We start from the raw sequence: 27,417 nt of genomic DNA on the forward strand, positions 1-27,417 counted from the left end.
ATAGGAATTATATATTTTCTATGAGAACTGTGTTTGTCCATGATGATTGTCTATGAGAATTGTGTATTTTTCTATGAGAACTATGTATTTTCTATGAGAACTGTGTATTTTAATGTGTGGTGAGACTATTTGAACAGTGTATTTTTCAGTTCACATATTCATTTCACATGAGAACTGTATTTTTTCTATGAAAATTGTGTTTTTTTCTATGAGAACTGCTATTGTTCATAATGATTGTCTATGAGAACTATTTATGAGAATTGTATATTTTCTATGAGAATTGTGTATTTTCTGTGAGAACTCTCTATGAGAACTGTGTATTTTATATAAGAACTATGTATTTATCTATGAGAATTGTGTATTTTCTATGAGAATTGTATATTTTTCTGTGAGAACTGTATATGAGAACTGTATTTTATATGAGAATTGTGTATTTTCTATGAGAACCGTGTATTTTTCTATGAGAATTGTGTATTTTCTATGAGAACTGTCTATAAAAACCATGTATTTTTCTAAGAAAATTGTGTATTTTTTATGAGAATTGTGTATTGTTCATGACAACTATCTATGAGAACTATGTATTTTCTTTGAAAATTGAGTATTGCTCATGAGAATTGTGTATTTTCTATGACAACTACGTATTTTTTATGAGAACTGTGTAGTTTAATGTGTGTTGAGACTCTTTGAATTGTGTGTTTTTCATTCACATAGCCATTTCACATAGTTCTCATAGAACTTATTATGAGAATTGACAGTTCTCATAACCAGTTCACAGAGCCAATGATATTTTTGTCCAAAATAGTTCTCATAAAGATAATTCTCATAGGAACAGTTCTCATAGAAATAGTTATCATAGACACTTCTTATAGAGATAATTCTCATAAAAACAATTCTCATAAAAATAGTTCGCATAGTAAATGATATTTTTTTAATCTTACATAATTTCATATTCAATATGGATCTTGTTTAATAGATATCGTCGAATAGGTTCCAAAAATAGAAATTTTTTTAAAAACGAATATCTACAACAAAATATATGACTTTTTGAAATTTAAACAATGTTTTAATGGTGCACCAATGTTCATAAAGCATTGGATAATTTTTCTATACTAGATGCTCTTTTGTGCAGGACTAAATTAAGTCCGAACCTAATTTTTTGGGCCGGTCTAAAAATTCCCCTATACTAAATGGTGTACTCATAGTCGCACTCCGGATAAATTTGCAATTTTTCTGTGGCTCCCTCCATCATGTAGAAGGTAGACTTTGACAAAATAATACATTATTGGTAATAATTTGACATAAATTATGTATCATACTTGGAAAACTGAGCAAATAGTTGACTCATATCGATAGCCGACTAAACTGAGTTTTTACGGTAATCTTCAAACAAATGTTTTAAGCACAGCGGTTTGTATTTAGCGTATAGACTAAATGGTGTACTCATAGCCGCACTCGGGAAAAATTTGCAATTTTTTTGTGGCTCCCTCCATCATGCAGAAGGTAGACTTTGACAAAACAATACTCCATTATTGGTAATAAATTGCTCCACCCGATTTCAAAAAGCAATCATTTCATTTCCTTGCATTCAATGTACGTACGGCCATCTTCAAAAAATTTACTATTATTATAAACCTTAAATAAATACTACTCCAGTACCTTGAATTCATAATCATTTTGGTGGTTATGGCCAGTGGGTCTCTTACATCATCATATTGAAATTCATAAAGTCGAATAAAACATTTAGGTGATTTTTAAAGTCGGATAATATATGCTTGTCCTGTGTTGGATTCATAGTGCATTAAATTTACCACTGTACATGATTTTTTCTACTACCTTAAATATAGTAATAACCAAGTTCATACCTCCATAATCGTTTGATTTTGTAATTTGGGTCTATATTTTGTGGTCCCATAAAACTTCCATTTGAATAGATATCTCTAATCAATCTCACAAATATAATCCACCTAATTATTACACAGTATTAACTAGGTCTATCCACCTACCCGACCCGATCGAAAAATAGGCACCCAACTCCCCCATGAACCCTCCCCCATGAACCCTAAATCCTAATCGATCAAACGACCCACCTTAATTGATCACCCAACTCCCCCCTCTCTCTCTGTCCAAATGTTGAACCGGCAACTTTCCCCATCTTTTTAGTTGTTTGATTTGTTCAATGTAGAGGGGCCGACAGTGTTAATGGTGGAGGATGAGACCAGCGACGGCGAAGGGGCAAATATTTGGTCGAGACCGGTGGTTATGGTTTTCGATATATTTTGTCCAACGGTGGTAATTGTTTGCAGATTTTTCCCTTCTTATCATAATCATTTTCCCCATCTAGGTATGGTGGTTAGGGTTTGGTTGCAGGGGTGTGGGATTCTGTGAAAATAGAGGTGACGAAGAGGAAGAGATTAGGTGTAAGTGAGATAGAGGAAAGGGAGTACAATTAAATCTCAGCCCTTGATTTGTATGGCTGAAATGAAGTGTCAAATTTTGTGTCAAAAATTGCGTGGGTAGAACCGGCCCATAGATATATAGGGTTTGTTTCAAATGAGGAGGTCATTATTTTAGTTAAAATGCGAAACCCTCTTTTCCGATCAAATTTCGATGATCCGAGCTGCTCAATGCGTTTAGAACGTGATTTTAAGGGTAATTATGAGAAATTGGCAAAAAAAATGACCGGGAATGGCTTCATCCGAATAGTTCCTAACAGTTTTTTATTGAACGATTCAAATAAAAACTGCTCAAATCAAGCCCTTTTAGGTCTTTTTTTTTCCGATTTCTTACGGATACTCTTAAAATCGCGTTCTGATCACATTGAGCAGCTTAGATCATCGAAATTCGATCAGAAAATAAGAGAAATGGGAGGTCCGCATTTTAACTAAAATGAAAACCCCTCACATGAAACGAACTGATATATATACACACACACTCCGGTTCCCATAATGGATCCCGGACGGAGGCTGTGGTGCGGGATTCTGTTTTAAGCCGTTGGATCTCATCCAACAGCTGGGAAATGAAAGAGCTGCTCACTGGTTAAAATAGGAAATGGATCGAGTTAAAACCATTCGCGGGTCAGGGTTATCACAGAACGGGTTACTCCCCTTTTCTTAATCGTACGAGACGGAGAGAGAGAGAACAACGAAGAAGAAGAAGATGGACGCGACGACAAAAGGTCTCTCTCTCTCGCGCGACGAAGAAGAAGAAGAAGATGGACGCGACGACGGAAGGTCTCTCTCTCTCTCTCATCTCGAATTTCTTTCTCTCTGTCGCTCAAAAACACGAACGACCACTAGAGATCGACGAAAAAGAAGATTGAAGCGACTAAAGGTCTCCGGAGATTCACCCGACTCACCCCCATCCTCTCTTAGAGCCTCAGGAGATTCCGTCGATCGACTATAATACTCTACAGTCTACAGTGGTATGTCTCTCTCTAGATCTGGCTATGGGAGGAGTGGTGTACTCGTGACTCACTCAATCTCTCTCGCTCACTCTCTTCGGCGCCGATATCTCTCTCCATTGACAATGGTTCTCCTCTCTCTCCGTCGATCCAACTATGTGTAATATGTATGTAGCTTTCGTCGATGACTATGTAATCGGTTTTGTCATTTTTGTGACTGCTTGTTCCACAATTGTATATATATAAGATGGGTTTTGTGCGACTATTTGTTCCACCATTGTGTGTAATGGGTTTGTGTTATGTGTGGTTCTCTCTCTCCATTTTTTCTTTTATTGATCTGATGAAGGATAACTGTTGATGACTGTGTATTTTTTGATCCGTGAATCCGACCTATCCAACCCGATCAACATGAAATACCCTTTCGGTCAAAACCAACCACCCATTCTGTTGGTCTTGGGTCCCCTTTTCATGTCAAACCCAACAAGAATTCTGTCGGGTCAAACTGGATCCGGATCCGACAAAATCCGACCCGTGGACAGCCTTAAAATTAATTTCCCCTTTCTTTCAATTCATTCAATTGGGGTGGGAAAAAATTTTGGAAAAAAATGGTGCTGACAAGGTTTCCGAAGGAGAGAGTTCATGGATACGGCTTCCCTGCCGTTCGAGACAGAAATGCAGTTCAACTTGTTCCGACCCATTTCACATTCATTTTAATTATTAATTTCGTTCATGTTGTAGAGCTTGCTGAATATAATTAGTCATGTAAAAATTCAAGTCAATCATAACCCATATAATTAATATCTAATGGGAGCAAACTTATTTTTACAAAAATGGCACGTTGAAGTAATTAGTGTGCCAAAACTCATTTTGTTCCCGTATAAATTAATGTGTTCTGTCAAATCAAATTTTGTTCTTTCTTTTTTCACTTTTCTATGTATATCTACAAGAGATAAAGGGCTTATCTATTACTCCATTCATTTTTTCTCTTTTTGGGTATGATGGTTAAGGTGTCCAAACCATTTACACGCAGTTCGGTTAATTCTCTTTCCAGTTTTGTTAAAAATTGGCCATCCATGCATGTCAAGATAATTGAATTCACAAAAAATTACTTTTTTGTGGTTTGGTTATAAAAGTCAAATCCTAGACAATTGTATTGGAACATACAACCAGCCACTCAACTAGTATTACAACGTCCCTAGTGATGTGCTTAACATAAAATCTCCCTATTCCCCGACAGACCTAGTAACTCCCATTTGTGGGAAGTTAAGGCTACAACGTCCTGAAAAAAAAAAAAACACAACACATTTTGCACCACATCGACAGAGCCCATTAAATTTTCCACCCTTATATAATGGGATGCCTTTCTACGTTAAGCACACCACCCTCATCTTTACTTAGCATGCACTAGAAAAACAAATCAAGAATCAAATAACATATCAGTGTCCAATCTTCTCTCTCTCTCTCTCTCTCTCTCTCTCTCTCTCTCTCTCTCTCTCTCTCTCTCTATAGAGGATGGGTAGGTCACCAGGTTGTGAGAAGGTGGGGTTGAAGAAAGGGCCATGGACACCTGAAGAAGACCACAAGCTGTTGGCTTACATTGAACAATACGGCCATGGAAGCTGGCGTGCTCTCCCCGCAAAAGCAGGTAACATGCCAAAATGATAGGTTTGCAATTCTACTACTGTATCATATCGTTTTGTACTTTATTTTGGGAAAATCTTTCGGTACATATCGGAGTACATATATAGTACTATACTAGCGTGGGTGTGTGTGTGTATATCAGTGTGCCTATATTAATGTGGCAGTGAAAAATTGGTGGATTTGGTTAAACAGGCCTCCAGAGATGCGGAAAGAGTTGCAGATTGAGGTGGACGAATTATCTAAGACCTGATATCAAGAGAGGCAAGTTCAGTTTGCAGGAAGAACAAACTATCATCCAACTCCACGCTCTTCTCGGAAACAGGTGACCATAATAAGAAGAAGAAGAAAAAAAACCACAGTGGTTTTACCAAACAAGTGTACCACAAAAATAGACTTTGAACTCACAATGGGGTAGTTATTCTGTAATCCGGGACCAAATCACTCTAAAACCACACATAATGTGTGGTTTCCACACTTAGTTGTGGACCTCACAAGAATGTGGATGGAGTAGTTCAAGCACCACGTGGCAGTACTCCCAGATTAGTGAAAATGTCATCATTGAGCCACATGTCGATGTTTATATAGGATCCACACAAGAATGTGAATAGAGTAGTTCAAGCACCACATGGCGGTACTCCCAAATTAGTGAATAATTTCATCATTGAGCCACATGTCAATGTTTATGTAGGATCCACATCTAACCGTGAAATCATACAATAGTCCAGGAGTACCGCCACATGGTACTTCGTATCACTTTACAAACACACATTCTTGTAGAGCTTACCATTAAGTGTATGGACCCAAAAGGAACGTGTTATTGTCAAGTGGTCCGAAATACCATGTATCGGTACTTCTGGACTATTGAATAATTACTCCATCTAACCAGTGTATGGAGTAGATTTTTCGTTACATTTTTTAGTATATTAACATTTCTCAAAATGAAAAAACAAAAATAAATTCATACTAGAACTTCTAGTACTACAAGAAATTAGATCTTTTGAGACAAATTAATCAACTCAAATTGCATGTTTTTCATCGCAAATTATTGAGGGTATTATTAATAAAGTTATCCCTCTCTCTAAAAGTTGAAGCTTCTAGATGAGTTAATGGTTAACAATCGAATATGATATTAGAGTAGACAATAGATCCAGTGTTCGAGTCTCACCGCCTACCTAGATAACGATCAAAATTTATACGTGTTTAGCCCGCTTATGAAAAAGAGTCTGGCAAATTAGTTGCTCCTCTCTTTAAAAGTTTAAGCTTTTAGATAAGTTGATGATTAACAAATTAGTTGAATTTAATGTTAGATTTTCGGTCAAACAACCCAATATAGTGAATTTCAATGCATACAATGTGGCAGCATCTAATTCTATCATCATATATGTATAGATTCAAATATCTCATTATGATGAAAATTGTGTTAAAACAATTTTTATTTTTTTGGCTTCGGACTTGTCCGTAATCGGGTTAATTTGATATAGATGGTCAGTCATAGCAACTCACTTGCCGAAGAGAACAGATAATGAAATCAAGAACCACTGGAATACGCACCTCAAAAAGAGGCTAACCAAATTGGGAATCGATCCAGCAACTCATAAGCCGAAGAGCCACGCCCTCGGTCCCGATCAGTTGAAGGACGCAGCCAACCTTAGCCACATGGCTCAGTGGGAGGGCGCCCGGCTTGAAGCCGAAGCCAGACTCGTTCGGGAGTCCAAGCTAAAAGTTTCCAACCCTTTCCAAACACAAGTCGGCCCCTCGGCTTCAACTCAGCTCGTTTATGAAGCCACAACGACTACTACAGCACCGTTGCCGCCTCCGCCACTTCAACCACTATGTCTGGATGTACTAACAGCTTGGCAAGGCTCATGGCTAAATGCACCAAAATGTAATGCGTTTTCGGCCACTAGTGTTACTCTCGACTCCCTCACATCAACGTTTAACTTCTCGAATAAAGGTAATTTGAGAAGAAAATTCATCTGCATATTCCAATAAAATTATTTTCATATCGTGAGAAATTACTATGCTTCGTTGCAATGAGTAGTGCTATGGACGCAGTTAGGGCTGCAAACAGAACCGCTCGCGAGCGGCCCGAGACATAAATAAACAAGCTCAAATTCTTGGCTCGTTTTGTTATCAAGCCGAACACAAGCTAATAGAAGCTCGGCTCGGGTTGGCTCGCAAGCGAAGACTTAATAGACTTTTTATGTTAATTACTACATTTAGCATTAGCATTTTGATACCCTAATGCAGAATCTTTACAAAAACATATTACATTTTATTATTATTTTAAAATAGAGATTATTTTCTTGTTGAGTATAGGAAAATGAAAAATATCTACCTTCACAATCAAAATATTTTTGGTTGTATTAGGCGTTGAACAAGCTCGAGTCAAGCCAAGGCCCGCTCGGCTCGAGCTCGATTCGTTAAGTTTTTACTGAGCCTCAAGCTCGAGCTTGGGTTCGTTAAAAACTTAATAAACAAACTTGAGCACAGTAAAACTTGACTTGGCTCGGCCCGTTTGCAACCCTAGACGCAACTGTCCAAACTCCAAACACATAATTTGACCATTTATTTCCAATACTGTCCAACGCTTTTGCATCCCTCGTTATGCCTGTGGAACCCACAAACATGGAACAGTTCGAGATGCACCTATGTCAGCATCTGTGTCCGGACATTTTTGTCCAAGGCATCTTTCCCTTCCAAGAACTAACAGTGTTATTCTAACGTGGATTATTTCCCAACACAGGTGAAGCCATGGGACTGTCAAGTAATTTTCCAGATGAGACGGAAACACTGCAGCTTCAGGGCTTGGCATATTCCACATATATTGATGACTCTTTGGCTACAGGAAATGAAAACATATTGCTTCCAAATTTCATGGAAGTAGGGCTTGCTGATATAGTGCTTGACAACTCTAATCAACTATACCCGTCCATCACCGGGGGAAACTCCGGTAACGTCGCTGGAAGTTGCTGCAGTGACTTTGAAGAGAACACGAATTACTGGAACAACCTTCTGAATCTTGTGAATTGCTCGCCATCGGGTTCACCAGTGTTTTAAACGAGACCACATTCTCTGTTTGGAATCTGGCATCGACGACCCGATAACATATGGTAGAGAAGTTAATTATTTGAGACAGATCGGTAGGGTTATGGGACAGAAGATCCTTTCTTTTTTTAGTGGTAGAGAAGTTAATTATTTGAGACAGATTGGCCTGGTTTGGCTAAAAAAATAAACTGGATTATTGACCTATTGAGTTGCAATAATCCTACAAGTTTGGCTTATTGGAAAGTCAAAAGCCCATTTTGTCCATCCAATTAAAGAAAAATAAGCCAATAATAATAGAGCTTATTTTTTTAGCCACACCAGGCCGCAGTTAGGAAAAAGTAGTTGTAAGTGTAGTTTGCAATGTATGAATAGGCATTGCAAAATAATAAAGCTTTAGTATTAGAAGTAGGCAGTTTATTGTGATTGCTTAAATCATATCTAATCGTGTTGTTAAATACATTTATCGACGAAGTTTTCAATTGCTATTTTAAAAAAAATATGCAGTAGTCAATGCACAGTTAGCTCTTTGCAAACTGCCTTGTTTCTTCTTCTTGTTTTTTCTTCTTCTTTTTTGCTTTAAAAAATTCGAGAGGCGGAGGGGTAGGTTGAGAAATTGCTCGTAACAATATAAAGGAATTTATTAACGATAAAAATAAAATAACAAACGATCAAAATGATCCAAAGTATAACGGCGTCACAATGAGAAAATTGACTTCCCAATTATGTTGACACCTCAAATTCCGACAATCTCATGCCACCTTAGAACCCAAAAAGAGTTGGTGAGAAACAAAATAGCAATAGGATTAGGGGAAGCATAATCTTGTCCTTTAGATAAATATATATATATATATATATATATATATATATATATATATATATATATATATATACACACACACACACACACACACCTGCCTAAGAACCCAAATCAAGCCTAAAATAGATTCCTCAATGAAACCACACCAATGAAGACAGAAAGAAAACCACTAGGCCAGGACTGGGAAATCCCTGTAGGGCGCTCCACCCTATAGGGTTGTAGTGCAGCATACGGACCATCGATCTCAATAATAAATGGTAAAGATATGTTTTTTTAATTTCGATCGGTAATAAATAATTTTTACCAATCAAAATTAATTTTTAATCTGGACCGTTGATTATTGAAATCGACAGCTCTGTATCGCACTACAATCCGGCCTGTAGGACACTCCGCCTTACAGGATCCCCTGGCAACATTAATTCTAAGATATAACCATCTGCATTTCAATTTCAGACGTGTCTAGAGCAGCAGTAGCACGTGGTTCTGGCCCTTCATTACCAAAAAACAACTGGGAAAAAATGCCAGGAAATAGAAGAGTATATATCAAAGAAGAAATCTCCCCCTATTTCGCGGATAAAAAAAATGCCCAGTTATCTAGGAAAGGAAAGAGTTAATTAAAGATTTTCTAATGGTTTTTTTTTTCCTTCTAATGGTATTACTAAGTAAAGCATTAATTGTGTTCGTTTTGGATCTCCGATTCTCTATGCACAGTCTCTTATAAGTTTTTCTTTTCAATTGTCACTTTTATTTCTCTATCCGTTATCTTTCACTCATTACCCAAAAACCTCCTTTAAAACACAAACCAAACAAAACAATATAGTAGTACTCCTTTGTTTTGAACATCCTCCTCTCTTTTTTTGAGAAATGATATTGACACTCCAAAAATTGATGCAGGCACTTCAAAATCAGTGTAACACCAAAGCCACTTTCCTTTATTTTTTGGAGTGTCTGCATCAATTTTTGGAATGTCAATATCATTTTCCTTTTTTTTCATTATCAGTCGAAAAGCAGCTATTAATACTTGTACGGAACAAACAAGGAGGGAGGGAGAGAGAGGCCATAGGGTGGCATGCTATACGTTTCAGTGTCAGGACGACGGAGAGGGAGCAACTATACAGTGGTATTTGGTCTCGTCATGTGATGTACGATACACTTCTTTTACCACACATTCTTGGTAGAGAATAGTATTGTGACATGCATCACGAGTCGGTGCCTCAAAACCACTCAAGAAGAGGGGGGAGTGAGAGAATGGGCCGGTGGCTGGTCGGACATTCTTTTTGACAAGATGCCGGTGGGACATTGGTGTATGTAATACTAACAACATAATCGAAATAATTAAGGATTGTGATTTTGGCACTCCAAAAATTGATGGAGGGACTCCAAAATTGAACTGTGTTGATACACAAACGACGTCGTTTTAGAGCCCCTCCATCAATTTTTGAAGTACTAAAATCAATTTCCATAATTAATTGTTCAATCATCACTAATTAAATTAAACACATGCCATCTAATTCAGTATGAGAGAGAGAAAGAATGTGGTGTCAGACATGGGTGTCTATTACTCTATTTACTACGTTGTTTATATTTAATTTAACTTAAGGTGTCCGGTTGTTCCAATGGTTATGTAGCACTCCTTTGGGTGTGTTACAGCCAGGGTTCAACTCTTATGGACAAAATATTAGTCTTGTAAATAACATTTTGTGACAAAACTTCTTGGCGAAATCTGAATTTTCTCGCCAAATAGTAATTTGTCGACGAAATTCATCAATTGTCATCCCTTTAGAAACAAAATATTCTTTTTCTCACCAAAAGGTAACATTTGGAGACGAAATTTGTATTTCGTCGCCAATGGATAGTTTTTGCAATGTTGCTTTTTTGGAGATTAAATGCTGTCTTTTTGTAGCCATACACATATCTAAATACGGATATGTCCGAAACGGTACAATGCCCTTGTATCCTACTCCTATTTTTAATAGACATGGGCCACTCATCGGTCTAGACACTTCTGCGGCGCACATTTATGTCCAAATCTGAACACAAATATCAATGTTCGTAACATTTTCTAAATTGATCGAATTTTCTGTACACAGCAAACGGTATTGGAAAGGTCTGAAAACAAAATTGTGCATGTTGGGCTCATCATTTGTGTAACAGCTCTATTTTTAATTTTAATATCTACGCTATATTTAATTGGAAAATAATTTCCATATTCCCTTTTTTATTATAGCACTTCATTTCTTGTCTTTAAGTGAAAATTTTTGTGTGTACGTATGTTTTTTACTAAAAGACAAAAAAAAATTGCCGACCATAATCAAGAAAAGAAGTGTGAAAATCATTTTCCTATTTAATTCTACGGTCCTGCTAACAAGCACCCCTGGGGCATAAGTTTAGTGCATTAGTTTAGTAACAATAAATTATGTATTTACATTTAATATTCTCCATATTATTTGTCTTCTCATTAGTGATTGTTAGTTTCAAGATAAACTAGTGACATTTAATACAGCATTGGAAAAGTTTTGAAAATGTCCAACTTTACCCTTATAGTTATATTATGCCCTTCATATTTGTTCTTAAAAAAAATAGGCGGTGCCTTATATCATACTATGGTGGAAAATATAAGTAATCACAGTTCAAAAGACAAATGATTCTTCCTAATTTTGAGTAGTATTTTTCGCTGTTATTTACTTTTTGTGATTTTTTGTTTCACTGTTTGTTTCGCTTTTCGTTATAATTTTTGGGATTAATAATCATTTGTCTCGATGAGATGAATCAGAAAAATATAAAATGTGGACCAAAGTAGAAAAAATTTCAAATGAGACAACACTAAAGATGAAAATACCAGTTATTTCAATTTTTTTAATGTTTAGTATATTTTTCTTATATCGGTCGTAATTTTTATCTTTTAAACTTCTTGTCGGGATAAAATGATTAAAACAATAAAAATAAGGTGAATATAAAAACTTGTGTTATTAAAAGTCCGAAAACTTAATCAATGATTGTGGTAATAATATTCTCGAATGATAGAAGAAATTCCAAATATGAACTCTTTGAAGGGTTGAATCGAAAATTCAAACGTTGAATATGAATGGTCATTTGAAATCAGAGTTCACTTTAGGAGGGTAAATAGGGCATACTTTGCACTTATTAGAATAAAGTTGAATATAAGTAGTTGGATAGCTCCACATTTAATAACTCAATTAATTATATGACTATTCCAATGGTTTTACAACAACTTTTTAACTCATTTAATGCAACTTAGAAGTGCCCCAGGGACCATTAGCATTTGCCTTAATTCTATGCACGAAATCTAAAGGAGGGGCACCCGAACAAAATGGTCTGCTGAAAATTTATGATAGGCAGTTAAAAGGCCCTGCCACTGGCACCCTCTGAAATAAACCTCGTTAATGCCAAGTTGAGTGGCTTTTTTCTTTTTCTTTTGCTTTCGTTTTCGTTTTTCCCTTTTGTCTGACTATTATCTATTCGAAAATCCTATGTGTACCGACCATTTTTGGACCGAAACCGTACCGACGGCCGCGCGCGGCCGTCTCCGGCCACCGGACGGCCGATCCGAGCCGTCCAAAAATTTTAAAAAAAAAAACCGAGGGGCCCAACGCGGGAATCAACGTCATCCGATGTGTGTAGGGTGCTTGATCTAAACACCCTATTTTTCGTGTATAAAAATAGGGTGTTTAGATCAAGCACCCTACACACATCGGATGACGTTGATTCCCGCGTTGGGCCCCTCGGTTTTTTTTTTTAAAATTTTTGGACGGCTCGGATCGGCCGTCCGGTGGCCGGAGACGGCCGCGCGCGGCCGTCGGTACGGTTTCGGTCCAAAATGGTCGGTGTATATAGCAGTACTCATTATCTATTACTCCGTATCTGTGTGGAACTCTCTCACCAGTTGTGGGTGTTGGTTATCATTTCTCTTCAGAGATATCTTCTGCCATTTCTTTGATAGGTCTCTATTCCTCCGTTCCATTGGAGGGTTTGATGAGGTCATGGTGGATTTTGCTCGATCTTCAAGCTGTGAGAAGTGTTGGTTGTAGGATTTGGCAGTTTAGTTCTCTTTGTCGCTTATATGTCCCCTCTATGGGAATGGATGCCTATTCTGATGCTTTTCGTTGTTATTATTTATAAAATCTTATCTATCGTTTGACAAAAAAAATTCCTCCATCATTGACCAATGGGCTCATGTCCGAGTTGGTAACTCTTGTAATCCCCATGTGGGATGTCAAGGTTCAAGCCTATCGTTGGTATTTGGAATTCAGGATTATAGAAAGCCTCTAAAACCTCTCATAGATAAATCTACTAACACCCCACTAACCTCCACTGATGTGTACAACATTGGCAAAAATAAAAAATAAAAATTCCTCCCTCATTGTATCCAATGCCTACGGAAATTTAAAAGCTTATAATCTCAGTGGGAATGAGATCTGGACCGTTGGATCGTCGAACTGATCGTCCGATGGGCACAACACGATCTTGTGCTCCCCTTGGCACAACACCCCTTGTCCCTTAAGAACACCTGTCACATATCATGTTTTGTCAACATCACCCCAACTAAAAATGAACCTCACTCCCTCAACTTTCATTTTCATCAACTTCACCCCTTTTGCTCACTTCTATTAAAATTTAGGACGGAAACAAGGGAAAAGACTAAAGATACCCCTTCTTTTGTTAAAATTAGAATTTGCACTTAGAAAAATTTTGAACAGAGGGGTGAAGTTGATGGAAAATGAAAGCTTACATCTTTTTCGGCCAAAATGTTTACATTTCTTAGAAGATTTGGGCAAAGGAGGTGAACTTGGTGGAAAATGGAAGTTGAGGAGTGAGGTTGATGAGGTTTTTAGTTTATGTGGTGATGTTGACAAAACATGATAGTTGAGCGGTTGTCCTTGAAATTAAGCCAAATTTAAATCCTCGTACTCATTTTTGCTTCTTCTTTTTTTTGTGGTTTTTTACCTTTCGCTTCCCTTTTTTTTTTTACAAAATCTGGAAAACTTCAAAAAAATTATTTTTTATTTTTTGGTAGGGGAGCATGGACCAAATCGGTTCAATTTTATAATAAACCAAACCTAACAAATACCTACGGACTGTTAATTTAAAGAGCCAAACTAATCCATAGAATTTATTGTACCAAACTAACACAACCCATTGAAATACAGTTCAACCTCGTTTTTAATAACGGTTTTCTTGAATGGAAGATATCAATCTTCATGCACAAAAAATTATTTAAAGTACTTAAATCAAATCTTGTGGTATTAAAACCAATTCTATTCGCATATACAGAATATAGCATGGAGAGAACTATTGAGAAGTCGATAGTGAATGGCGAAAAGTGCTTATTGTTTGTTGTGGAAGAGATAGATGCATGCAATTTAGGTTTATTGCGTTAGGTTTTTCCCTCTTCTCTTTCTCTCCCCTCTACCTCTCTCCCTAGCCTACTGATTTTTCTACTTTTAATTTCTCCTTCATTGTTTTCCTTCCGTCTTAGATCCCAACTGTCTTGCCATTTTTCTCCCACCAGTTTCTTCTCATGGGTTGATTCGGATTTGGGGGTCATATGGCGACAAAATATTTTTTTCGTCCCCAAATGGTTTTCTTTGATGACGAAAAATATTTCGTCTCCTTTTTTACGTTAATTTTCAGTGACGTAAAATGTATTTTCTCGCCAAATGGGTACTTTTGGTGACGAAATTTATGAATTACGCTTTGTCACCAAATATTTTTCAAGCATAATTCTTTGCTCAGAATTCTGATTGAGATAAATCAAACTGGGTTTGAACAATAACACAAAGAGCAATAACTTTCATTTTTACCAAAATTTCTAATTTTAATGTTTAAAGTTTCAAAATGACGTTCAAAATATATTGTTAAACGTATATATATACTAGTGCATGCCCGTGCCTTTAGGCACGGCGCAACGTACCTAATGGCACATGGTTAGTGCACGTTCGTGCCTGAAAGCACGACTCAAACGATCAACACACTGCAAATAAATACTGAATATTGAACCCAATATATCAACCCATGTCCAAGATTAAAATTATAAAAACCAACATTTTAAAATTTAAACATACCAACCAATGCTCTGCATCAACTAAATTGGTAGGGGACGAAAAATAATTATGAAAACTCTTTTTGGAACTGGTTTTGGCCATCTAGTTTTATAAAATTGAGAAAGCAATTAGAGTAGGGGACGGAAATTAACACCTTTTTAATTTGGTGTTTTTGATTTATGCAGTCTTATAAAAAAAAAGAGGATGAAATGGATGAAACACTCAGTTATGAACTATTGTTCGCACAGTGCATGCGCTTACATATTTTCCAACTTAAATGGATGGCCAATAACTATTACATGCTTCCAAAGATTTTCCAAAACACATACAATTGAATAAAAAGTAGTCTACTTACTATAAAAACCAATTCACTACTACAGATTCACCGAACATGTGTTGGGCATTCTATCAAACACCTTAGGGAAAATGACGGCCAATGACGTGTTTTGATAATTAATAACCGCCAAGGACATTTTCATCATTAACAATTGTTCTTAGTATGCCCTTGGCGGATATTAATTATCAAAACACGTCCTGAGGCGTCATTTTTCCAAACACCTTATTGGCTAGATAAAAAAGGTAGCGAGTACATGAGAAGGAAGGAAGCTAGAGATGGGAACCACGGGTTTAAACAAAGCGATCTCAATAATTTTGCAGCGACGTCATGACCGTCGTCTGCTTCGTCGGGCCACACCCAACCTATTTCTACTGCCTGCGTGGTGAGAGAGATATTCGAAACCTACAGGGAGAAGGGGGAATTAATTATAGAAAGTAAATTGGTGTCTGATGATTCCTCCCTTTGGGGCTCCATCTAGGCACGGGCCGCACGGGCAATCGGAAAAATCACATAAATTCCCCAATTTAGCCAGGGGCTCCATCTATAGTTAATTCCCCAGTTTACACCAATAATATTGGTTTTGAGAGAGAATTTTATTTGAATTCCTTCATCCCTCACTAAAATGCCACTTAAATGTAATGTATTTACCAAAATGTCATATTGTAAGATCCAACAGCTGTAACGTATTGAAAACTCAATCCAATGGCCAAAAAGATGCTTTTGTTTGTATGTGTACATAAATTTTGGAATATTCCTTCAAGATACCGCTATATTTTATAATATATATATATATATATATATATATATATTAGATATTTCAAATATAAATTTAAAAGTGTGTGTAGTGTACTTGGTTAGAACTTGTGCGCCAAACTCAAGAGACCTGGTTAAAAACCAAGTAGGTGCCAAAAATTGGGATTTTTTTTTCCATATTAAAATGTTTTTTGTGACGGAAAATTTCGTCACCGATTTCTTATATTGGTGACGGCAATATTTTTCGTCGCCAAAAGAAATAATTGGTGACGAAATTTTTTGACCAAACCTAATGAACTAACCAAATGTGTCTTAATTTGACAATTTCAACTTTTTTAACAATAGAGAATAAATATTACAGCACTCTCAATTCTCAACTTTTTTACCAAAAAGTAATAAGTTTATCGTAAATTAAAAAAATGGTGCTTTCAAGTACTAAAAATAAATTGTTATCCATAAATTTTACCCTTTTGATCAAATAGAGAGTTGATAGTTGTAACTGTCATTTTGATTCAAAATAAAGAGAGTTGATAGTTTTTTGGTACTTTTAATCACGTTTATATGGTTCATTATCAAATATTTTCAATGACTCAAGTTGGATGTAGTTAAGTTCGTTTAGCTCATCTTTGTTTTGATCGGGAAATAAAATTTTGTGTGATCACTTAATATGATACATATCGGGGAAGGATTAGTAGCCAAACATCATGATTTATTACACCATTTTTTTAAGCTCAATGACCTTTTATGGTGCTAGTTATGTATTAATCCTTGTAGTTATGAACTTATGCATGAATGTGTGAGGTACGCACATAATTAACATAACGGTTAGTTTGAAACCTATGAAAATATTATTCAAAGTAAATATCTTATACAAGTCCCTCAAATAATTTTCAATTTTTTGTTTGGATAAGAGCTAAAATATTTCGTTGAAGGCAAGTTTTACTATCTGTCTCTTTCCAATAAAAGTAGCTCTTGCTAAATTTCTTCTGTCTATCATCTCTAAATTTCCTCCCAAATCATTCGAGATACTCTTAGTCAAACAGTCCAAAAAAAAAAGCCACGCTTATTTGGGCCCAAATGTAGGCCCATGTTTTTGAAAGCAAGGCCCAACATTACTAGCTACGCAGACTGCGAAATGGGCTTCAATTAACTTCAACTGAGAGCAATAATAATATATATCTTGGAATAGCCATTTCCCATGGCACTTGATAGTCGAGTCTTTTAAGTATCATGTGCACAAAGAGCAGGGGTGTAACCCTTAACCGGAAAACCGGACCGAAACGGCAGTTTCGTCCACCATTTTTTTTTCGGTTCGGTCCGGGTTTGTAATTTCTCCCAATTTAAAATCAGTTCGGTTTCTAGTTCATTCTCTGCTACATTTTTCGATAAAGAGGACTATAGGCCCCAAAGTGGAGATCCATTTTTCTCTCACGATCGATAACATAGGTCATCCCTACTTTCCATTTTCGACGGTGGAGCTAACATGCATGTTCGGATTCTACGGAGATTAAACATTCAGAACTTTAGGGCCATTGAAGGGTTTGCCTAGTCGTTATAACTTCAGAGTCCCGATATTAATTGAGGTACTCACAAACTATCCCGAAAATCTCGCTACCCCAAAAAAAACCTAGAGAGATATTAATAAGGTAGTTGCCTTTGTGAATGAGTTACCACCAAATGTATTGCTGCGATAACTACTTGTAGCTGGCCAGCCCGCGTAAATGTCAATGCAAATGTCCAAGGCCAAGCTTTGAAAATGAATAAACATACCTAATTTGTTGGCCGAATTCACATTTTGAATAAAAAGCTAGCTGCTAAATTAATAAGTGCATTGAATAAAAATCCATTTACACTGCTCTAAATTAATGTGCAGGTCGGCAAATTAAATGGACTGACTGTTAATTTGTTTTAACACCGATTGGGCTACCGACATGATCAGAAATCTCAAAATGGAAGTGACCCCACTATTATACATTTCAGTAAGGGCCCGTTCCGGAACCGAAATAAGAACTTATTTTTTTGTCTAATAAGAAGTCTTGTTCCGGAAAATAAGAAAGTTAGTACTTATTTTGGAAGAATTTATATAGGTACCGACCGGCCGAGGAGGGAAATCGTACCGACGGCCTCGCCGGGCCGTCTCCGGCCATCGGACAGTCGATCCGAGCCGTCCAAAAATTCTAAAAAAAAAATTCGAGGGGGCCCATCACGGGAATCAACGGCATCCGAGGTGTGTAGGGTGCTTGATCCGAGCACCCCTTTTTTGTGTGAAATCGTATACACGAAAAAGGGGTGCTCGGATTAAGCACCCTACACACCTCAGATGCCATTAATTCCCGCGCTAGCCCCCTCGGTTTTTTATTTTAGAATTTTTGGACGGCTCGGATGGGCCGTCCGGTGGCCGGAGACGGCCCAGCGCTGCCGTTGGTATGATTTCCTTCCGCCGGCGCCCATTCTCATAGCAACAGTCTTATTTTTTGTATAAAGCAACTTCAAGCTCAAAAATCATGTGTTTACGCAAATAATTTTCTTATTACTATGGATCTTGTTTGATAGATCTCATTGAGATCTTTAATACGGTGCAAAAAATTTTGAATTTTTTTTTTCCATTTACATTATTTTTGAGTTTGAAAATGTGAAAGGAACTTTTTATTTGGGTTTTGTGGAATGGTCCTTCTTATTTTTGAATGAGAAGTTCCAAAATAAGTACTTATTTTTTAAGAAGGTTTCTGGAACGGAGCCTAAGTCTGTTCACCCAAACTTTTAGCACACAAATTGTGCACAGATCCGTGTGTGGAGTCCACTTCGGGTTTCACACAAATGATCCAAGTCATTCATCAAATGTAAAACATTTTTATCATTTTTTTGATTAAAAAAAAATTCAAGGGTCCGCGTGAAAAATGAGCTCAATCTTTTACATTTAATGAACGGTTCGGATCGGTTGTGTGGGACCCGTAGTGGGCCCCAAACAACAATTTGTGCGCGATCTGTGTGGAATTCTCTGTGTGGGTAGCATGGTTGTATACATTTATATACTCTTAACGGTCTTTCTATTGTCAACTTACTAGGCTGACAATAAGCACACAAGAAAACAAGAAAAACACATATTTTTTTTACACATTTTAATACACATTCACACTTTTTATTATCAGCCTATTAGGCTAATTTTAGAATTTTCCTATTCTTAATGCAGGCCAGTGCCAACACAGAACAACTTTCTTACCAAATTAGTCTACATTTTTTTAAAAAAAAACTCAAGTATTCAGACAAGCTTACTCGCACCTCGACCGATTCTTGGGCCCAATTCCACCGTCCACTTGGATTAGTTCAATTAAAGACGGAGCAAAGCTCCGTATAAATTGGCCTCAAAAGAGTCGATAACACCTAATCGAGAGATTCCGAGTCCAAAACCTTAAGAGGAAGCAATTCCTAAAGTGGCATGCCTTAACTATCAGACCAAAGTCTCCGGGTTAAATTGATTTGAGTTAAAAGGGCGGTGCCAACACTGTATTACGTGACGAATTTTATACATGTGAGAACTTACTGATTTAAACAAAATCATTTAGTGTCCTCTCATATTTTCATGTTTTTGCCAGTGCTAATTGAGGTATAGTATTGCAAAACTTGGGAAGGATCGGACTACAAGAAAACGTGAATGTATATAGGCACAAGGGTACAAGAGCACCAAAAAAATAATAATAATAATAAAGGCACAAGGGTACAACCCAACTGGAAGGTTCATAGGTCACGGTCTTTCTTTTTTTTGGGCAAAACTCACAATAAAACGAGCATTTAATCGTATCCTCGTTTATCGAATTGTAATTTATTTTTCATTTATTTTAGAGTATCTGTTTAGTAAGCGAAAGAAATCAATGATATATTGGATAATTGAGAGGTCAAGTATTTAGATAATTGAAGTGGAAGAAAATCAAGGGTTTCGGTATATGTCAACTTCAAAAGGAAAAGAAATCAAGGGTTTTGATATATGGCAACGTTTTTCAAAACAAGCAACTCAAACAGACTACAGAAGTTGCTAGAGCAACTCAGACAAATTCTGCAACTGATAAATACACGGTCTTTTTAGGGCTGCGGATCACCGAATAAATTATAGCCGCCCCAAGCACTTCAAAACCCTTGAAAACATCAAATACATAATAATATGATCATAGAGCAACAAGATTAACTTTAAGAAGTTTCTTCTAAACTTTGATTCAACTATTTGAGTTGTTCTTTCAATGGATTTCTGGAAGTATCTCGGAGGGTTTGAGGATTTAAGGCGTTCGGCAATCAAACACTTGATGCAGTGTACAGGATTCGACAAATCAATCTTTGGTCAGTCGGTGAAGATTCACGATTATTTAATTAAAGGTCATTTGTAATTGCACAATGATGTTTGTAGTGTTTTGATTTTCTCCCATGATTTTTATCCTTTTCAAAAGTTTTACACGTATACCTTTAATTGCATTAATTAATCTTTTGATTGCTTCTCTTTCGTGCATGTGATTGATTTATGTATTGATTGGTGGATTGTCATTATAAGAGATTAGAACATAACAAATATATATACCTAGTCAATCTAGGATTTTTTACCAACTCCTCTCTACCGCCTCTGTTCTCTTTGTCGCGTAGTCGCTGTCAATTGGAGTGTACTCCCAGTCGATTTGAACAACATCCCCAAGGGCCCGATTGGATGCCGTATCCATCGGGTGTGTTGTGCAATCCAGGTGGATTGGTTCCTAATTGGACAGTTGCTCCACCGTTAGGTATCGTCTTTTGCTCATGTATTCATTTCTCCCCTTCTTCGTTAACATAGGCATTTGGGTACTAATTTATGGCCACCTCCAGAGGTAACCATAACTAATCCGGGGCAATACAGATGAAATCTTGTTATTTCTGCCCTCCCTAATCCCCCTCTCTCCATCTCCTCTTCGCTTTATCCTCTTCACTGTACGAAAAAGCAGGAAAAAAAACGTGGGCTTTGTGGTGCGATTCTGTGGTGCGATTCTAGTGTGATTTTTGGGTGATTCTGGTTTGATCCTTGCGCTATTTGAGGTTAGTAGTTAAACCTTGTCTTCATTTCGATTCACACTCATGCGATCAGAAAATTATGAGATTTTTGGTTAGGGTTTTGATTTTGATTTCGTTTTCGATTTGTTGTTAGGGTTTCGATTTGAGTTCGATTTGTTGGTTATGGACTGGATTATGATTTCGTTTTAGTTGATTTGAGTTCGATTTGAGTGTTGTCTTCTGTTAAACCCAGAAAACTACTCTGTAAACCCAAAAAAAACATGCTAACTCAAAAAATAACTTGCAAACCAGAAAATAGAAGATTTATATGGTTAGGGTTTTTGAAAAATAAAGATTATTATTTCTGTCAAGCACAAGATCCAGGCGTATGGTTAGGGTTTTCTGTATTATTGTTTCTGTCAACTTCTGTTTGAAAGTAATTTTAGCAATCTAAACGTTGTTTCTCATATATTTCTTGGTGTTTTCAGTAACAAGATTAAAAAGCAAATAAGAAATCAGAAAAAATGGAACTTGAATAAACTAGAACCTATAAAGAAGAATTACGTTTTTGGTTCAAAAATTCAAGGTTTGAATACAGTTTTGGTTCCAAACTGTGTCCAAAATTGTGCTTGTAGCACCAATCGGGCCCTTTTCCATATTTTTGTGGCTACGATGATAATTTTTTTCAAGACACGTTAAGGACTTAGGCGGGGCAACGTTAGAAGGTCAAATTGGCAACTAATGTTACAGCCTACTAATCCTTCAAAAAGTGGTCTTAAACTTACAAATTATCTGAGTCAAATGTTAACAAGTGTTCAACACGTATCCAAGCACGCCAAGAAGAGTAAGAAGAAGCAAAGGAAGACTAGGAAGAGGAAGAAGCATTGTAATTTTTTCTTAGATTTCATATGTTGTATTTTGTTGGCACATTTATTCGATTCAGAATGAAGTTGTAAGTATAAGTTCGATGATTTGGAAATGAAGATTGTTTTATGTAGTCCAAACTATACCAAAAGCTCTACGAAGTTTATAAGTGAATTTAACATCAAACTTATTACATTTCCCAAAACACATAGAACGAACATGAAAAAAATACATCATAGAAAATAGGTTGCTTACCAACCATTCAAAAGAAGAAAATTGGATACTCATCATTCAACAAAGAACATAAGCTACAAAATAAAATAAAAACTAAACTTAACATTTTCATATTTCATAATAAAAAAATTAACAAAATATAATAAAGCCCTCAAAAAATGAATTTTAATATTTTAATTAATTATCATATTAGTTAACTAATTTATTATTGACTATTTGTGGAAAAAAATTAATCAAAAATTGGATTTCATAATTATATGTTTAATGTAATGAATAATCAAATTATACACTGCACAAGGGCAAGTGAGTCATTTGACAATTTTTTATATCAAAGACCCTTCCATATACATTCTATTTATCATTTATCCAAACCAAGTATTATTTTATCCTCATTCTCTAATACATCATCCAAACCATCTACTCTTTAATACACCTCTAAAAATGTCACATCAATGTAGGTCATCCCTTCTTAACTAATACCCCGTACTATCTTATCTCCCATTCATAAATAATACACTCAAAACTCATACCGCATCCAATCGGGCCCTTAGATTTGGGGCTTAAAGAAAAGTTATCAACTTATCATCCATGATCAATATGTAATAAGAAGATAATTTTTGGCAATGAAACATATATGTGAAAAGCGGGCTGTGTAATTGAATGAGAGACCAATGGTTGATCTTGAGTACTTGCTTGGTTACATATATTGAAAGGAAGCAGGGCCGCCTCATATATTTTTGAAGTTCAAAGCGAATTCCATATATTGAAACCCTTACATATTTGTGAATTTTTTTTTAAATGATAAAAGTACAAAAATAACAAAAAAAAAAATCAAACTAAAAGGATACAATTATGACAATATAAATGCAAAAAGATATGATTGTAATAGTTTTTGAAGAAAATAGGATACAATTGTGTTTTTATTTGGAAACATTGTAATATTAATATTTAAAAAAACTACTGGAGAGATGGCTAGAGAGAGAGAGAGAAGGAAATGGTGTGAGACCGAGGGGGCAACAAAGGTGAACAATGGGCAAGATGGGGGATGGATACCAGTGATTAGAAACCACCGAAGGCGATCAGAGCAGAGGGCAGCATTTAACGAGACTTTCACCTTGTTTATGGATAATATCCCAGAAAACAAAGATCTGAGTTGGCTCCGGACGACTTTCAGTAAATTTGGGGTGGTTAGGGACGCATTTATTCAGCAGAAAAGGAGCAAATGTACGGGGAATCAGTTTGGGTTTGTTAGATATGATTATCATGTGGCAGCAGGCATGGCAGTCTCTAGAATGAATGGGGTTTGGGTGGAAAATGTAAGACTGTATGTGAAAGAAGCTTGTTTTGGGCTTAATGAAGAGAAAGTCAAAAGGAAGGTACCCAGGTTTCATTCAGGTCCAGAGAGTCAGAGGAGACTAAAACAGGGGCCAAATACGGAACAGAGGTCTGGCAAAATAATCTTGATGGAGAGGGAAAGGGGAGAACCAAATGGAAGATCATACGCTCAAGCGTTGAAAGGAGAATCGTCGAAAATGGGAAGTGATCAAGGGTTGGTATTACATGTCAAACCGACTGGTAACGGGTGGCTGTATAGAAGTGCAGTGGCCGTTCTGCGCAGAGTGGTGCCGATGAGAACCCTGCAAATGAGCTTGAGCTTGGAGGATGAAGAGGTGCAGTTTCGATCAATAGGAGGGAGATACATGTTGATCACTTTCCAAAGTCAAGAGACAAGGGATTCTATGATCAAGGGGCAATGGAATCTTTGGTTTGATAATGTAAAACCATGGAAGGGTGAACCAGCTAGCCATGAGAGATTTGCCTGGCTAAGTTGTAGAGGAATTCCTTTGAACGCATGGAACATCCAAACGTTTACATCGATTGAGGAGACTTGGGGATGTTTTATAATGGTTGATGAGAATACTCTAAAAGAATTTTCGTTTGCTGAAGGGAAAATTCTGATAGCAACCCTGGAGAGTTGTCCAATAGATAAATGGCTACAAATTGAAGTAGATGGTCTCTTCTATGATGTTGAGGTCTCTGAGTCATTATCTTTTATTAATCCGGAGGAAGTCTGCTCTTCTCAGTTCAGGTCCACAAGGGTGGGGGGAAAAGCTTCAGAGGATGCTATCATGGGGTTTGATCTGAGGAATGAGAAGGCTGATGATGTTGACGTGGGTAGGGGCTTGGAAGGAGAGCCCAATAGGAGGAAGATGGTAGATGGGGGATGGGACACCTTAGCTAGTAAAGCTGACTTTGGGAGAGGTGGCTCAAAGCATGAAAATACAGGGGGGCATTTAATGTCTATCACACCGAGAACCCAAGACTGCTCAGACGATTTTGAATCCCGGGTAGAAGACTCGATGGATCTCGGTGTGGAAGACTTAGTGGGTCTGGAGGTAAATGAATCTTTGGAACTGGAGAATGGGCTTATGCAAGGGTTGGGCCATTTGGCCCAAATTAATTTGATGGACCGAGATAAGCTATTAGCCCATGAGGGAACCATAGCCCTTGCTGATGTGGATGGGCCTGTTGGTCTTGGAGAGAATAAAAGGATGGTGGGGTCGTTACCATGTGAACCCATCTCATTTTCTCAGTTAAATCCGATGGGGGAAGATTTGATAGGGCCAATTCAAATGCCAAGGGAGGCGGTGAATATAGCAGTGGAGATTGGGAGAACCGAAGAACCAGGTGGTCGAGGGGAGCATGTAAGGGGTTCACAAGTACCAAGTATAAACTTGGTGGTAGATCTTAAAGATGCTGGGTGTCAAAGACGGAGACGCAGACAGCTATCCAACCTCGCGAGCATTAGCGAGGCTGCTGAGCTCAACCCTGGGCTGGTGGCAAACAGTTCTGCATCATCTCCAGAGGAACCGATGCAGACCCACCCCAACGTTGTCAGAGAGGTACTTGCAACTATGGCAGTTGGAGGTGAGTTGGGTATTAATTTTTGTCCTGATGATGGTCGGATTCTCCGTAATATGATCGAATTAGAATCTCAGGAATACTCTCTTGCTCAGGAGAGAGTCCATGGCAGTTAGAAATTTTTCTATCTTGTCGTGTGGAGTATTTTGTTTGGGTTAATCTTTTTATGCATATTTTATCTTGGAATATTAGAGGGTTGGGTAGTTCAATAAAGATAAGGTTTCTGTATAAGCTGATCAAAAAACGGAAGCCCGATATGGTGTTTATCCAAGAAACTAAATTGGTGAACATAGATGTGTTTGTGGTTCGGAGTATGTGGGGAAGTGGAGATTTTGATTTTTCTTGCTCTAATGCTTCTGGGACTTCGGGGGGTTTATTAGTGATCTGGAAAAAAGATTTTTTCATTGTTACTAATGTTATATGCAACAGATCCTTTATCCTCTTGCAGGGTGTGATTAATAATGAGTTTCAGTGTTTTATGGTCAATATTTATGCACCAAACGACGTGGTTAGTAGGAGAGGGGTGTGGGAGGAACTATTGGTGTTGAAATCCAATTCGAATGTAGCTTGGTGTATTGGGGGTGACTTTAACGAAATCAGAACGATCAGTGAAAGGGTCAGATGCCAGAGGATGGAGAGGGGTATGAAGGATTTTTTTGATTTTGGGAACAGAATGGAACTTCTCGATATTCCTATGTTGGGCAGGAAATTTACTTGGACCAATTATCAAAATCGTGCAGTTAACAGTCGGTTAGATAGATTTTTAATCTCCCAACAGTGGCTTGCAAAATTCAAAGTGGTTCAATGGGGGATCCACAGACCTATTTCTGATCACTGCCCGATTGTCCTCATTGACGACAGCAGAGATTGGGGGCCTAGACCGTTTAGATTTATGGATATCTGGTTGTCGAATCCGAGGTGTATGAAGATTGCACAGGAGACTTGGGAGAATACTCCGATGAGTGGATGGGCTGGATTCAGAATATTGCAAAAGTTGAGGGCTGTCAAAGATAAGCTCAAAGTATGGAACAAAGAGGAATTTGGAGATGTAAATTCAGCGTTGCAAGAAACAGAAGCGGAAATTCATCAATTTGATCTGGTAGTTGAGGACAGACAACTTAGTGTAGAGGAAAAAGCTTGGGATGTAAAGCTAAATCGAAATTTTGGAGACTCACTCGGTTATCCGAATCTTTATGGAGACAAAAATCCAGATTAAATTGGTTAGAACTAGGAAACAAAAATACGAGATACTTTCAGGCCATTGCCAATAATAGGTTTCGGAGAAATATGGTGGGTTCAATCTTGGCAAATGGTAGATTGATAAAAGATCCGAAAGAGATTAAGGAAGCAGCAGTTAAGCACTTCAGCGATAATTTTAAGGAAGTTAGAGCACTCAGACCGGTATTGGGGGGAATTTTTTTAAGGAGACTACCCCCTGAAGTTTCTACCCAACTTGGGAGGCTGTTTGAAGAGGGGGAGTTATTAGCTGCTCTAAAGGAGTGTAGCAACCTTAAGGCTCCGGGGCCGGATGGGTTTAATTTTTCTTTTGTGAAGCAAGGTTGGGGCTTTATGAAGGGATTGCTGATGCAGTTTTTCTCGATATTCCACTCCAATGGCAGACTCACAAAAGGTATTAATTCGACGTTTGTAGCTCTAATTCCAAAGGTTGACTGCCCTGTATCATTTGAAGAATTTAGGCCTATTAGTATGGTGGGATGGGTGTATAAGGTGTTATCCAAAGTGTTAGCTAATAGAATCAAAGCTCACATGCCATTAGTGATAGGTGAAGCCCAAACTGCGTTTGTAGGGGGAAAACAGATTCTGGACGGAGTTCTTATTGCAAACGAGCTTATCCATAGTTGGGAAAACAGTTCTCAAGGAGGCTTACTACTGAAAATAGACTTTGAAAGGGCATACGATTGTGTCAATTGAGGCTTTATGCTAGATCTCCTTGCTAAATTGGGTTTTGGAGAAAAATGGTGCGCCTGGATTAAGGAATGCGTATCTACAGTGTCTATGTCAGTACTGGTGAATGATTCTGCTTCTAAGGAGTTTCAAGTCTAAAGCGGTATTAGACAAGGCGACCCCGTTATCTCCCTTTCTTTTCAACATCGTAGTAGAAGGCCTTAACATTTTACTGGAAAGAGTTAGGGAACGGAGTATCATCAAAGGAGTAAGAATAGGGGGCAATGGGGTTACGGTGTCTCATCTCCAGTTTGCGGATGATACGATATTATTTTGTAGAAATGACTTGGAGGAGTTGTCGAACTTAAAAAGAATCCTTAGATGTTTTCAACTCATGTCAGAGTTGAAGATTAATTTCTCTAAAAGCTCT

The 27,417-nt window shown here is 37.3% G+C and overlaps 2 protein-coding genes across 2 annotated transcripts; both read left to right on the forward strand.

The window, feature by feature from the left end:
- Window positions 1-4,795: 4,795 nt before the first annotated feature.
- On the forward strand, window positions 4,796-8,196 carry LOC131310473 (transcription factor MYB16-like). The gene is made up of 4 exons (XM_058337497.1): window positions 4,796-5,045; window positions 5,234-5,363; window positions 6,523-6,995; window positions 7,788-8,196. The coding sequence occupies exons 1-4, from the start codon at window positions 4,913-4,915 to the stop codon at window positions 8,099-8,101; spliced, it is 1,050 nt and encodes a 349-aa protein (XP_058193480.1). The 5' UTR covers window positions 4,796-4,912; the 3' UTR covers window positions 8,102-8,196.
- Window positions 8,197-25,338: 17,142 nt separating this feature from the next.
- LOC131309384 (uncharacterized) lies at window positions 25,339-26,298 on the forward strand. The gene has a single exon (XM_058336033.1). The coding sequence runs from the start codon at window positions 25,339-25,341 to the stop codon at window positions 26,296-26,298; it is 960 nt and encodes a 319-aa protein (XP_058192016.1).
- Window positions 26,299-27,417: the final 1,119 nt, after the last annotated feature.

The sequence above is a fragment of the Rhododendron vialii genome, chromosome 12a (genome assembly GCF_030253575.1).
Source record: "Rhododendron vialii isolate Sample 1 chromosome 12a, ASM3025357v1".
Classification (NCBI taxonomy): Eukaryota; Viridiplantae; Streptophyta; class Magnoliopsida; order Ericales; family Ericaceae; genus Rhododendron; species Rhododendron vialii.

Excerpts from the sequence above, each read along its gene's own strand:
- LOC131309384 (XM_058336033.1), top strand. The coding sequence starts at position 25,339 with ATGGTGTTTATCCAAGAAACTAAATTGGTGAACATAGATGTGTTTGTG.
- LOC131310473 (XM_058337497.1), top strand. The coding sequence starts at position 4,913 with ATGGGTAGGTCACCAGGTTGTGAGAAGGTGGGGTTGAAGAAAGGGCCA. Across the intron at positions 5,364-6,522 it reads CACGCTCTTCTCGGAAACAG|ATGGTCAGTCATAGCAACTC; the intron begins GTGACCATAATA and ends AATTTGATATAG. Across the intron at positions 6,996-7,787 it reads GTTTAACTTCTCGAATAAAG|GTGAAGCCATGGGACTGTCA; the intron begins GTAATTTGAGAA and ends TTCCCAACACAG.